We start from the raw sequence: 14,303 nt of genomic DNA on the forward strand, positions 1-14,303 counted from the left end.
TGCTGGCCCCCTTGTCCTTTCCTCTTAGCCGCTCACCTTCACTCCTCCGGTGGCAGGAGCTGGAGAGACGGGATGGAGGCGAGGCCCTCACCTCAGGCCACCCCAAACTAAAAGCAGGGGTCGCCACTGCAGGGATCTGTGAAGACCCAGTGTGCCTTCCTCATGACCTCTGAGACTCAGGGTTTGCCTTTGTCAAGGGAACCAGTGTGGTCACTAACCTGCATTTAGGTCAGCCCTTCGTAAACCAAGTTTTCCAGAACGCTGATGTTCTTGCAGATGGGACTAGGGACTTTTATCAGTTAGGATAAATGGTGTTATGTTCCCCAAAGTCTCACTTCTCAGGCCACCCTTCGGACCCAGGTGGCCCAGCCTGAACCTGTCCCTGCCTCTGGGCCCAGGGTCGGGACGGGGCGGGGGAGGAACATGGTGCTTGAAGGTTTCCATCCAGGTGTCAGCTCTCCCTTCCGCCCACCACTTGTTGACCAAAGCAAGTCACATGGATGGGGGGCATGCAAACCCAAGTCTACCTTTTGCCCCAAAGAGGAAGAGCAGAAATTCTGGTGAACAGCGCCACTGAAAACCTCAAAAAAACCACAAAGTCTTTATGGCAGAATAAATAACCCAGGAAATACTGGGTTAAAGAAACCCTAACAGGTGTATGCATTACAAGATGTCTCAGAGCCTTTGAAATGTTAATGTACGGGGAATTCCCTGGCAGTCCAGTGGTTAGGACTCCATGCTTCTACTTCAGGGGGCATAGCAGGGGGCAAGGGCTTGATCCCTGGATAGGAACTAAGATCCTGCATGCCACACGGCGTGACCAAAAAAAAAAGCGTACGTTGTGACCAGAGAGGGCAGAGCTGTGACTGTGTTTGACACGTCCTCAGCTACCCTGGCCCTTGTACACAGTAGGCTCTCAGATATTTGGCTCAGGACTTGTGTTGTAATCTGCAGGTCAAAGTCACGGCTTATCTTTGAGAGGAGGCTTTCGTAAGAAAATAACAAGGAAATGCAGGAAGAAAGCCTAGTTTATTCAGCGTTCAGTGAGCCAGGCCCCGTGTTCTCTCTCCTTAAATCCTCACTACACCATTATGCTTTAGGAACCACTATCTTCATCTTGTACTTGAGAAAACTGAGGTTCAGGCAACAGGAGGATGAATTTTAAAAATAAGTGTCCAACTTGTGTGACTTGTGCTTAAAATTTGCTCCTTCTCCTAGATTATCTTTGGAAATCTGTGTCCAAGTTTTCACACATCACAATCTTTTGTGTCTGAGCTGGGGATCGGTAAGACCCTCAAAGCGTCACTTTGGTGGCCAGAGGCAGGTGTCCGGGGACCCAGGGTCCGGGCCTGTGGGCACTGAGCCGAGGCCCCTCGGGGTCTTGCCCAGAAACAATCCAGCACAGCCTGTTATATATGCTCCCCCCTCCCTTTTAAGGGTCGGGAGGCTTCTAAGTCATATCTACTTCACTGCCCTGTCTCCAGACCCTGGGACATGTGGGCATCATTCAGAGGTGGCTAAGAGCCAGTGGCGGGGCCATATCACTCTGGGTCCAGCTTGGCTATAGGGTAAGTTGCTTACTCTTTCTGGGTCTGTTTCATCCTTTATAAAAGCTCCCCTAACTGTGATGGTTAACTGTATGTGTGTGTGTGTACACGCACATGCTCTCTCTAGGCCTGGTTTCAGGCTGTGTGTGTGCACGCGTGCGCACATGTTCTCTCTCTCTAGGCCTGGTTGCAGCTGTGTGGGTGTGTGTATACACACACACGTGCTCTTTCTCTCTAGGCCTGGTTGCAGGCTCTATGTGTGTGAGTGCGCTCACATGCTCTCTCCCTCTAGGCCTGCTTGCAGCTGTGTGTGTGTGTGTGTGTGTGTGTGCGCTCACATGCTCTCTCTAGGCCTGCTTGCAGCTGTGGGTGTGTGTGGGTGTGCACACGTGCTCTCTCTCCCTCTAGGCCTGCTTGCAGCTGTGTGTGTGTGTGTGTGTGTGTGTGCTTACATGCTCTCTCTAGGCCTGGTTGTAGGCTCTGTGTGTGTGGGTGTGCACATGTGCTCTCTCTCTCTAGGCCTGGTTGCAGGCTCTGTGTGTGTGTGTGCTCACATGCTCTCTCTCTCTAAGTCTGGTTGCAGGCTCTGTTTGTGTGGGTGTGCACACGTGCTCTCCCTCTCTAGGCCTGGTTGCAGGCTCTGTGTGACTGTGCTCACGTGCTCTTCTCCCTCTAGGCCTGCTTGCAGCTGTGTGTGTGTGTGTGTGTGTGTGGGCGTGCACACGTGCTCTCTCTAGGCCTGGTTGCAGGCTGTGTCTGTGTATGCGTGTGTGTGCACCTGCCCTTTCTCTCTAGGCCAGGCAAACCTTTACCTTATTTACTAACCTTATGAGGTAGATACCATCACCACCCTCACTTCACCAAAGAGGAAACTGACCCAGAGAGGTACAGGCCCTGCCTAAGTCCACACAGCTTAGCAGTGACAGAATCATGGCTGAAACCCAACCAGTGGGTCTGCCCATAAAGCCAGCTCTCATAACCATTAATGGGGAGCTAATCTGGTTGTGGTTTCCTGCCAAGGGGTGATCCTAAATGGCCTAAACGAGTACAAAAGCCCAGGACCCGTTACTTCCCAGTGTAAAATATAAAACATGTAAAACAATAACCTGTTTTTGGTCCTTAGCAAGCTCATCTCTATTTTACAGTGGAGAAAAGTAACCCTTAAAGAGGGTGTAACTTGCCAGGGGTCAACTGCTAACTTACAGCCCAGTTCTTCCATCAGCTCGCTGTCCTTCAAATGTATGCCCAGACCCAGAAGCCTCTGGGCCAGACCTCTGTCACAGCCCTGCCCCGCGTGCAGATGCTCTGTTGCTGCCGCAGCCTCTGCTTCCTCCTCCCCCTTGCTGAGCACCTCTCCACTCAATTCTGGCCAAGTTCCTTATAAGCAGGTGAGTAGCCCAAGTCTTCAGAGACTTTAGAAATGAGTGATAAAGTCAGACACAGATCTAAAGCTTTTTAGAATGTTGCTGTTTAATCACGAAGTCGTGTCTGCCTCTTTTACAACCCCATGGACTGTAGGCCACCAGTCTCCTCTGTCCATGGCATTTCCCAGGCAAGAATACTGCAGTGGGTTGGCATTTCCTTCTGCAGGGGATCTTCCTCACCCAGGGACGGAACCTGCACTGCAGGCAGATTCTTTACTGTGGGGTTCTTAAACATAATGGCTAAAAGAATTATGTAGCCCATTTTAAAAAACTCACATCTCCAGGTTCTACTTTCCGGGGGTTGGTTCAGTAGATCAGGGCTGAGGCCCAGGAATGTGCATTTTTAATATAAGCAGTGTCTTTCTGTCTGCTGTAGCCTACGGTGGGAGAGCAGTTAATTCGGGAAATATTAACTGAGTCGCTACACCACGCCAGGCACTGTGCAGCCTCTGGGCTCGTGGAGCGAAGGACTGGGCCCTGCCTCCAGGCACTAGTCCAGCTCAAACAGATAACTAGGTCAACTGGCAAGGAATGCAGTGTGGGAAGGGGCGCCTGGGAGGAGCTAATGTCTTGTTTCTTCCCAGGCAAGAAGGGGAACGTGGACTTAATATTTACCCCAGGAAGGCAAGAGAATTAAGGTACTGCTACTTAAATGGGAAAGGGTGTCAGAGTCTCTGGGAAGGGGTGGAAACGTGAGACCACATGATACTGAAAACCCTTCTCTTGTTTCTCTCACTGCATTTATCACCATGTGCTATTACTTATTACATGCCGTCATTTGAGACAGGAAGCTGTTTCCACCACCAAAATAAAGCCCCATGTTGCAGGGAGAAGTCAATTCTGACTCCACCTTGAAACTGTTCCACTTGCTTTCTGTTGCTTTCGTTATTACAATCATACATAATGCCCTGCCTCAGAGAATTCTGCCCCTCTGCCTGTTAAGCTAAAGTGCCTTTGTGCATAACCCTGTCCACCTGGAGAAGGCAGGAAGAAAGAAGTTAACACATCTCTGCCTGAGACTTGGCATTCTAAAAGAGTATTTCCAAGATTAAAGGCCTTTATTTTACTTTGTCTCCTCATCCCTCCCCCATCTCAGATCCATAAAAGAACCTGGCATCCAGACCCCTACAAGATGGGTTACTTTGAGACATCAGTCTGCCCTCTTCTCAGTCAGCCAGCTTTCCAAATAAAGTCAGACTCCTGGCCTCATTTCCTCCTCTCCCCAGATTCACTGCCTATCCTACCAGGATCAGAGCGAGCTTAGACTCAGTAACACCAGAGCTGTCTTGTTTTTCAATGTGAATGGTCCCCACGTCAACCCTGGTTAACACTCTTGACATTTACAGCAGTTGAAAGAATAGGGGCCATTGACTAGCTGCTCACTCAGTGCCCAGCCCTGTGCCCGGCGCTTTTTATACTGTCGTGCAAAAGCCTTGTAATCCATCCCTGCTAAGCAGGTAAGACGTCACCTTCATTCTGTCAACGAGGAGCCTTAGCCCTGGGAGCTTCAGAGACCTGAAGGGTCCATGTGGCCAGCGGGAGAGGTGCAGGGCGCCAATCCGGATTTGTGACGCTCCGCAGGCAGGGGCGGGGGAGGCCACAGCCGCAGCCAGGCGTGGAGAGCCGCGGCGCTTCGCCAGAGTGCGGGGACCAGAGAGGCACCGCGGAGTCAAGGACATTGACACGAGTTTGAGCAAACTCCGAGGAGGTGGCGATGGACAGGGAGGCCTGGCGTGCTGCAGTCCATGGGGTCGCAAAGAGTCTGACATGACTCAGCGGCTGAACTGAACTAAACACGAGCTTTAAGGGAAAGACATGAGGCCCGACGCGCTCACCAGCTGGCGTACTGTACCCCAGGGGCAACTCCGGGGCGCCTACCCCCACTAGACAACCACGGAGACCCGCCGTCCACTCGCCGCCAGCTCCTCTGAACGCCAACGAACGCGCGGTGCTGGGGCCGTCTCTGGGTCTCAGGGCTTCCGGGCGTTCGCGTGTACATCCGGGTCACGGACGCCTATGAGCCAATGAGCGGAAGCATCGTGAGCCAAGGGGCGGGGCGAAGGCGGGACATCATGGCCGCCCCCAGTCCGCAGCGTCTAGGGGCTTGTGGGTGTTGCCTTAACCCGGAGCTCGGTCACCGGAGCCCCGCCCTCTGTCCTCACCCGCCGAGCCTTCGTCCGGCCGGGACTGCTCTGGGAGGCGGCGGCCAGAGAGGGAGCCATGGGGACGGTGCACGCCCGGGTAAGAGGCCCAGCGACCCGCGCGGGCTGCGTGACCTCGGGGCGGGCGCCGCGGGGAGACGCTCTCGCGGCTGCGCCCGGGGCTGCCCGGGTAAAAAGAGGGCGGCGGGGCCCGCTAGCCTTCGGGGAACGGTGCCGGGGTGGGGGTAGGGGGAGCCCCAGCGCTGCGCCGCCGCGGGCCGGGTGGAGGAGGCCGCAAAGATGCCTCCACCCTCTACGGCAGGCTTCCGAACTGGAAAACCGATACCCAGAGGAGAGAACTGACTTGCCCAAGGTCACTTAGCAGTGGGGCCTAGAAAGGGCCCAGCAGGCTTTCCGCGATGTCTTGCAGCGGAGGAATAAATTTTTTCTGCCCTCAGCGGTTTCGGGCGTCTGAGTTCCTTCAGTTCAGTCGCTCGGTCGTGTCCGACTCTTTGCGACCCCGTGGACTGCAGCATCCCAGGCCTCCCTGTCCATCACCGACTCCCGGAGTTAGCTCAGACTCATGTCCATTGAGTCGGTGATGTCCCCCAACCATCTCATCTTCTGTCGTCCCTTCTCCTCCCTCCTTTAATCTTTCCCAGCATCAGGATCTTTTCCAATGAGTTGGTTTCTTCGCATCAGGTGGCCCGCATCAGGTGGCCAAAGTATTGGAGTTTCAGCTATAGCATCAGTCCTTCCAAAGAATATTCAGTACCGATTTCCTTTAGGACGGACTGGTTGGATCTCCTTGCAGTCCAAGGGACTCTCAAGAGTCTTCTCCAACACCACAGTTCAAAAGCATCAATTCTTCGGCGCTCAGCTTTCTTTATAGTCCAACTCTCACATCCATCCATGACCACTGGAAAAACCAGAGCTTTGACTAGATGGATCTCTGTTGGCAAAGTAATGTCTCTGCTTTTTTGCTTTTTCCAGTCTCTCCCTGGGGTCTTGTGAGGCTTTCCTAGAGCAGGAAGCATCTTCTGAAGTCTTCCAACCCAGGCTCAGGAGTCCTCATGTCTCCTGGTTACCGCCGCGCTGGGGTCTTGTGAGGCTTTCCTAGAGCAGGAAGCATCTTCTGAAGTCTTCCAACCCAGGCTCAGGAGTCCTCATGTCTCCTGGTTACCGCCGCGCTGGGGTCTTGTGAGGCTTTCCTAGAGCAGGAAGCATCTTCTGAAGTCTTCCAACCCAGGCTCAGGAGTCCTCATGTCTCCTGGTTACCGCCGCGCTGGGGTCTTGTGAGGCTTTCCTAGAGCAGGAAGCATCTTCTGAAGTCTTCCAACCCAGGCTCAGGAGTCCTCATGTCTCCTGGTTACCGCCGCGCTGGGGTCTTGTGAGGCTTTCCTAGAGCAGGAAGCATCTTCTGAAGTCTTCCAACCCAGGCTCAGGAGTCCTCATGTCTCCTGGTTACCGCCGCGCAAAGAGGAAACCCGGCTGAGTGGAGGCAGTAATAGTGTCCACTCACTGGGCCCTTGGGAGAATTGAAACAGAATGCATGTAAATGCACTTGCTTGCCTGCGGTGCGGTAGGCAGACTGCCCAGCTGCTCTCCTTTATCGCAATCGTAACTGAGGCCCAGAGAAAGAATATATGTCCAAGGCCTTACTGTTCAAGCCTCAGAATGTTCTGAAACTGAATGTTCGGAACCATCTGCATGTTCCTGAGTCCCAGCCCACAGCACAACTTTTTCTGCAGCGTAGATAGCTGCGCTGCTCAGAAGTTTTCAGGAGTTTTCCTGAATTTAGCACAGATGTCTCAGCATGGTGTCCGGAATTGAACGTAACCTCCCTTTGCCAGATATTTCCTTCAAATAAAACAGTATTTGGACCGTGTTGGTGGGCGTAGCTCCTCTCTCTCATCACTCGCAATAGCTGGCGAAACGGGCCAGTCTCTTAGAAGTGAAGTGAAGGTTCCTCATTCGTGTCCGACTCTTTGCGACCCGGTGGACTATACAGTCCATGGAATTCTCCAGGCCAGAATACTGGAGTGGGGAGCCTTTCCCTTCTCCAGGGGATCGTCCCAACCCAGAACCCAGGTCTCCCGCATTGCAGGTGGATTCTTTACCAGCTGAGCCACAAAGGAAGCCCATGGTTTTTTAGAACTCAGTTCAAATCATTTTCTGCACAAACCTTGTCTCCCGTCGGTTCCTCATTTTGGATGTGCTACCAACCTCCTTGATTGACATTTCTATTCTGGTGCTCTGTTTTAGCTCTGCATTTTTCACTTAACCTTTTAGATTCTTAGTTTCTAGATGACAATATGAACCACATCTTATTTGCCTTGGATCCCTTGTAGCATCTTGGCAAAGTTGTTTACCGATGGTCAGCTGTGTGCTGCCTGGCACTGTTCTAGGTGCTCAGAGTACAGGAACAAAAAGACTTTGCTTTTATCGAGCTCCTTTGACACTGAAACTGCCACTCCTTTGTTGAATATATTGACAAAAAATAATTTCAGTTCTTTAACTTCACTAGCTAATGTTTGAATTTTTTGGTCAGAACTCACAGTAAGAAAACTTCCCATATTTGCTATCTAGTACCCTCATGCATATGTGAAACAAAAGTTTTCTGAATCAGGACTTCCCTGGCGGTCCAGTGGTTGGGATGCTGTTTCCACTGTGGGGCGGGGGGTGCAGGAAAGGTTCAATCCCAGGTTGGGGAGCTAGGATCCCAAACATTTCGTGGCAAGACCAAAAAATTTTTTAAAAATTGGAATAAAAAAGTTTTCTGAAACAGTATTTATCATCTTTTTGTTTTTCTGGTATTTTCTGTCTCATTCTAGTCTATATCACTTTAAAGATGGTGTTCATAACTCATTAAATTTATTTCATGTCCTGTTTCTTCTGTTAGCACTGCCTTGCCCAGTGCTTGGCATGTGGTGCTCGGTAAAGTTTGTCGACTCACAGTAGACATCTGCTTAAAGGTTAGAGGCTGGATCCAAATATTTATTTTAATTCATTTCACTGACTACTTAGCCAGGCACTGCGATGTAAATTCTGTGAAGGTGAGACTCTTGCAAGTGCTTGTCACGTAGTGAATGGATATTTGGTGAATGAATGAATCTCTACTGGTGAAGCAGTTAATCTAGGACATCAAGCTTTGGTGCAGTTGGTGAGACTGTAAAGACACCATCTGTTGAACTTAAAGTATAAATTTCGGATTTAAGACTACAAATGGGTGTGACAAGTCTTTGGTGAAATATGTTCTGTGCTTCGAGATTTTAGGAACCACAAGGGAATTTTTTTTAGCACAATAGCACATGAACTTTATGTCCAGACAAAAATCTTGTTTGTCAAGCATTCGGATTTAGAACAATGAATATGTGTGTATGTTCCTAACCATAGTATATACTCTGCATGTACGATTTACTCATCTGTAATACACTTTTTAGCACTATGTAAAATCCCAGGGACAGGGGAGCCTGGTGGGCTGCCGTCTATGGGGTCGCACAGAGTTGGACACGACTGAAGGGACTTAGCAAACGTAAATACAGAAGCATGTTCATGAAAGGTTGCATTAAAAAGTTACTATTTTAGGGACTTCCCTGGCAGTCCAGTGGTTAAGACTTCGCCTTCCAATGCAGGAGGTGTTTGTCTGATCCCTGGTCAGAAAGCTAAGATCCCACATGCCTTGTGGCCAAAAAACCAACAAACATAAACCAGAAGCAATATGATAACAGACTCAATAAAGACTTTAAAAATGGTCCACATTAAAAAAAATTAAAAAGTTACTATTTTGATTTGTTCGCATGTTTGAGAAATACAGTAATGATCCCCTGTTTTAAATATTTACACAACAAAAGTGAAAGGATAATTATGTGAAATAAATTCTATTTCTTTGCCCAACATCATCTTCCCTTTTTACTCATGTAAATAATCCATGTCAACCCCCGGGGGAAGGACCCAGTCTGTCTTATTCACGGCTGCCTTCCCTGCTCTTAAGCAGACAGTAGGCACTCAGATATTTATTAAACTTGAGAACAAAAGAAAAAAAATAATTCACTAACCCATTCCATAAATGCGTATTTCTGATATAGCCGGGCAGGTAAAAATAGAAAGGAGTACTTGCCAAGGTCGTAAACTTCGGCCGAGGGGTATCCCTGTGAAGGAGGGCCGGATTCTCGCTGAAGAAGCAGGGACGGCTCACAGAGGAGATAACGCCGAGGGGGGTTCTTCAGCTCACCTCTGGGGAGGAGGCTGGTTATCCTGGGCGGAGAGGACCGGGGGCGCCCAGACAGGAGGGCGAGGGCTGCGTGTGGTCGGGTGGAGTCTGGAGTGGTGGAAGGGGCTGCGTAGTGGAGCTCCTCCGCGCCCCGCTGAGGAGTCCGCTGCACTGCGTCCCTGGGGGCGCTTTTTAGGGCCAGGATGGGAAAGCGGCCTGGTACTGTCAGGCAGTTCCTTTCCAGAGGACCAGCGCCATGATGAAGGGTGTGCTGACAGGCCACTGAACATTCCAGGGAAAAGGCGAGAACGGCCCGGAGCCCGCCTTGCTGCACGGTCCGCAGGCGGCAGACACGCCCGCGCGCTTCAGAAGTGCTTCTCTCTGGAGAGAGCTGGTGGCGGGAGGAAGCAGCCGGCTACGGGTACCATGGTGCTCCCAGAGCTGCCCGTGTGTGCACCCACCTGGTGCCACTCGAGCGTCTGGGAGTCACGTTGTTCAGTCGTGTCTGATTCTTTGTGACCCCGTGAAGTGAAGTCGCTCAGTCGTGTCCGACTCTTTGCGACCCCATGGACTGCAGCCCACCAGGCTCCACCATCCATGGGATTTTCCAGGCAAGAGTCCTGGAGTGGGTTGCCATTGCCTTCTCCAGATCTTCCCTACCCAGGGATTGAATCCGGGTCTCCAGCAATGTATTGGCTCCGGCTTTACCATGTGACCCCGTGGACTGAAGCAATTATGTATGTAATAAATATACCATATTATATGTGCATTGTTTTGCATACTATTATCATATCTCCATAATTATTACTGTAGAATCCTTCCTCAGAAGATGCTTGAACGCTTTGGAGGTAATGTCACTTCAGACTGAAGGACTGCTTTCTGGCATATGCTGCTCCCCTCAGTGTGTAAGTGAGACTTTCTGAACCAAAACAAATCTTATCAGAGTCCGAAGAAGTATCTTTAAATAATTTGGTGTGTTAATGTAACTATCCTAGATTGTATCTAGTTTTGATTTTAAAAAATGAGGACGCTTTCTATAACAGGAAAGCAATTTTTTTTTTTTTGTTTTCACATGGGTCTCAGGTGTACAGAGCTAAGTTCTTGGAACAGTCATTGTAGTTTGCGCCTGATCCTTTTGTTGATTAATTTTCACCTTTGTTTTCTGTAATAACAATACTCTGGACCCCGAAGGGTCTCTGTCAGCCTAAGGCTCGAAAGTCGACAGCTGCTCCCATTCTCTGTGCTCCCCACCCCACTGCCACCAGCACTAGAAGGGGCTGTGGTCCTGAGTTTTCTGGAGCGCCATCTGAAGACGAAAACGAAAAGATTTGGCTTTTTAATGGAAGTTCATTTATCTGTGGTTCCCCCCACTCCCTTTCAGAGTTTGGAGCCTCTTCCAGCCAGTGGACCTGATTTCGGAGCATTAGGAGAAGAAGCTGAATTTGTTGAAGTTGAACCTGAAGCTAAGCAGGAAATTCTTGAGAACAAGGATGTACGTATCCTGTGGAGGGCGAGGGCTCCATACTGTTGTTGCTAGAAGCACTCGCTTCCACAAACCACTGGGAAAACAGACAGGGGTTAATCTTGTTGATACCTTAATCAAAGAAGAGTTTGCAGCCAGCTACATTTTAGAAAGACTGGACGCTGAAAGAAATAGCTTCTGGTTTTAGAGGAACAGTTTTTTCTTGGTGATTCTTTGTGTGGGAAGGGTAAACAAACCCATTTTTGTATTTCTGTTAGAAAAAAAACCCAAAAGTATTTCAAAGAGAAACTCAAGTGGTGTTAAAATTTAAACTGTGTTCCCTCCTCCCAGAAAAGACTTTGGGTCTTGAATGAAACTTTTTCTAAACTTTGTTGCCTTTGAAATTAAATAGAGAAATGTAAACACATTTTAATTAGTTCTTTTTCTATTTTAAATTTACTTAGTTTTAATTGGAGGATAATTGCTTTACCCTGTTGTGTTGGTTTCTGCCATACATCGACCTGAATCAGCCATAGGTGAACATATGTCACTGCCCTCTTGAACCTCCCTCTCGCCTTCCTCCCTTTGATTAGTTCTTTGATTACGATTGTAGTATAGTGTTCTGATCACCTATAAGTCATGCAGGCCCTAGCACTCCCCGTTATGCCTGCCTGATTTTTCTCTGTTACTCACTACCATCTACTCTACTATGTACATTGCCTGTTTCTCTCCCTTTTAGAATATAACCTCCATAGAGTCAGGAATTTTTAAGTTTTGGTTGCTGATATATTCTCAGTGTTCAGTATGATACTTGGTTCATAGGTAATCAGTGCATTTTCATTGAATGAATGAATGAATGAATGAAGTCTTTATAGACAAGGGAAAGGCTCTGAGCTGGTGTTTATCATGCCATATTGAGATCCACACAGGATCTCCTGCAAAATACTCAGTTATTAAACCAGGTCACAGTCGGCATCATCCAGAGGCCAGTGCCCCAGGGAGCATGTGGGGAAGGGGGTCCAGAGGGTCTCTGCGCCCTGCCTGGCTTTAGGACTGACCTGGCCCTTGGCCATCTGGCTGCAGGGAGCTTGTAAGTCTAGTTCACTAGTCAGTTCAAGGGACCAGTTGTTTTGAAAAGGCATGGAGTTAAGAAACGTGGCTCGTTAAATTAAAAAAAGAAAGTCTTTGAAAGTAACTTTAGGCATTTGTCTTTGGCCTTGGCGTCTGATCTTTTGCCGCATCTTGTCCTCAACAGTCTTGTGTCCCCTTATCACGTCCAGGTGGTGGTTCAACATGTGCATTTCGATGGACTTGGAAGGACTAAGGACGACATCATCATGTATGAAATTAGAGATGTTTTTAAGGCTAAAAACCTTATTGAGGCAAGTATTCCCCTCTGTGTGGCCTTTTTCCCATCCCTTCTGGAGACCCCGTGGACCTCTGCTCGCACCACCGGGTATCCCGCCCCCACTGATGAGCTCACCTCCTCCCGGGAAGGGGGCTGAACCCCCTCCGTTCCCAGAAGCCCCCCCACAAACTGACATGCTCTCGCGTCCACCCTGACCCCAGAGAAGAGGTGTTTCCCCGTCCTGCCCAGGGCCGCCCATCCCCGTGTCCCTTGCAGCCATCCCAGCTTTGCTGCAGAGCTGCTGGTGGGGGGTCTTGACCCTTCCTGCACCCCCCTGGTGCTCAGCGCACTTTCCCTTCAGGGCCCTCCATGACCATGGGGGCTGGGCTCTTCCCTGCCACCCACCCCTGCCGACTCCTCGGGCCCTTACTTGTTTATGCCCCGCATCTTTCCCGGCTTGCACCGTCCTCTCCTCTGTGGCTTTCTTGTGTCTGCTCTCGGAACCACACTTAGGCTCCTGGCAGAGTCGCCAGCAGCTTCTTCGTGACCACGTCTGGCTGGCTCCAGCCCCCATTGCATGTGATCTCTTAAGCAGTGTTCAGCCATTCCCGCTTTTAAAAATATAGTATTTTTTTTTTAAAGATTAATATTCTTCTCAGGGAATCATCAACTTTGCACGAATGCTAAGCCGCCAGCTTGGTCTCACAGCCACCGTGTATGTCTCTGTATCTTAGAGGAATACAGTTTCTGTTTTTCTCTCTTACAGGTTATGAGGAAATCTCACGAAGCCCGTGAAAAGTTGCTGCGTCTAGGAATATTCAGACAAGTGGATGTTTTGATCGATACGTGTCAGGGTAGGCATCCTGGTTGCAGCTTCTCTCTGATTTCACCTAGGATATGTTCCCCTAGGATCACGGACGCTATTTACGTGTCCAGGCAGAGAGCACGTGCGTTCTCAAGGAATTCACTGGGTCTTCAAGTCAGGCTGAGGGAGGTCAGGTGACTTTGAAGATGCTGCTTGCTGATGGGACCAGGGTTCTAAGAAGGAGAGAGCCGGGCTTTTTCGGGAAAGCCCACCCCAGCGGGTGTCTGAATCAGCTCTTGGCAGATTCCACCTAAATATGTGTTGAGAAGAGGAGGCAAGTGGGCGGCAGGTTTCACTTTTGAGCGTCTGTTCACTTCCTCAATTGCTGTGATACTGGGCAGCTGTCTTACCTTGGTGTTTATTCTTTGGTTAATGAGTCCATGCCGTAGGAAGAGCCCGTGGCAGATAAGACATGGTATCTTTCCAAAGAAGCTTCTGGTCAAGTGGAAGAGGGTTGGGGACAGACAGAGAAGTGAGGACAGTTCAGCTGATAGGTTGTGCTGTATGGGGGCGAGGCCCTGGAGGAGGAGACCTAGTCTCTCGGTCAGCAGAGGCAAAGTGGATCAGAGAAGACTTCCTGGGCGAGGTGACACAGATGCTGAGACCTAAAAGATGCGCATGAGTGCGTTTGGGGAGCAGGGCTGATGAGGAATGTTCTAGGGAGAGAGAATAGGCCCTGTGGCCAGAGAGAAAGGGTCACTGGGTGGACGCCAGGGCTCCAGAGCCAGAAGGCAGTCATGGGGATGAGTGAAGCAAGACGAGGCAGGAGAAGGATCAGGAGACGGGTTGTGAAGGACTCCGTGTGTGGCGGTTCACTCCGTTCCGATGTCCCCCGAAAAATACATACTTGGAATGAATCAGAGAACAAGTGAACTCTTCAGGATTGAGTGAAAGATAATTTTGAGAAGATGAAAATGAAACAGTATATGAAAGTGCTTGCAAAAATATAAAATGCTGTGTAAATGAAAGACGTTTCTATTACCTGGAATACAGAGTCATCTGTGACTAACAGAGGCCCCTGGTCTCTCTCCCCCAGCGGGACAGGGTGCGACAGTGGCCCTTGCCAGTGCTCCGGAGTGCTTACTGGTGGCGAGTCCTGGGGTGACGTTTAGATTTAGCGCTCTCCTGTCTTTTGTGAATGTGATGTGTATGTGGTCAGCTGGTTCACTCCTGTCTGTGGTTCTCCACCCTGGCTGCCTTTAGAACTACCCAGGAGCTTTTAAGAAAGAATGTGGACATCATCCATTTGTCAGATGTCTAGAATGTGCAGTGCCCAAAGTGAACCTTAGCGCAGGCCACACTT

General features: G+C 49.9%; 1 protein-coding gene across 1 annotated transcript in view; it reads left to right on the forward strand.

Annotated features, from left to right (window-relative positions):
* Window positions 1-5,032: 5,032 nt before the first annotated feature.
* The window catches only part of SAMM50 (SAMM50 sorting and assembly machinery component), a 32,469-nt gene continuing 23,198 nt past the window's right edge, over window positions 5,033-14,303 (forward strand). The window contains exons 1-4 of the mRNA XM_010837587.1: window positions 5,033-5,212; window positions 10,707-10,817; window positions 12,068-12,169; window positions 12,902-12,989. Coding sequence (XP_010835889.1) covers window positions 5,192-5,212; window positions 10,707-10,817; window positions 12,068-12,169; window positions 12,902-12,989 — 322 coding nt within the window. The 5' untranslated portion in view covers window positions 5,033-5,191. The remainder of the gene's footprint in view (window positions 5,213-10,706; window positions 10,818-12,067; window positions 12,170-12,901; window positions 12,990-14,303) is intronic.

Source organism: Bison bison, unplaced genomic scaffold (assembly GCF_000754665.1).
Source record: "Bison bison bison isolate TAMUID 2011002044 unplaced genomic scaffold, Bison_UMD1.0 scf7180017864079, whole genome shotgun sequence".
NCBI classification, from domain to species: domain Eukaryota; kingdom Metazoa; phylum Chordata; class Mammalia; order Artiodactyla; family Bovidae; genus Bison; species Bison bison.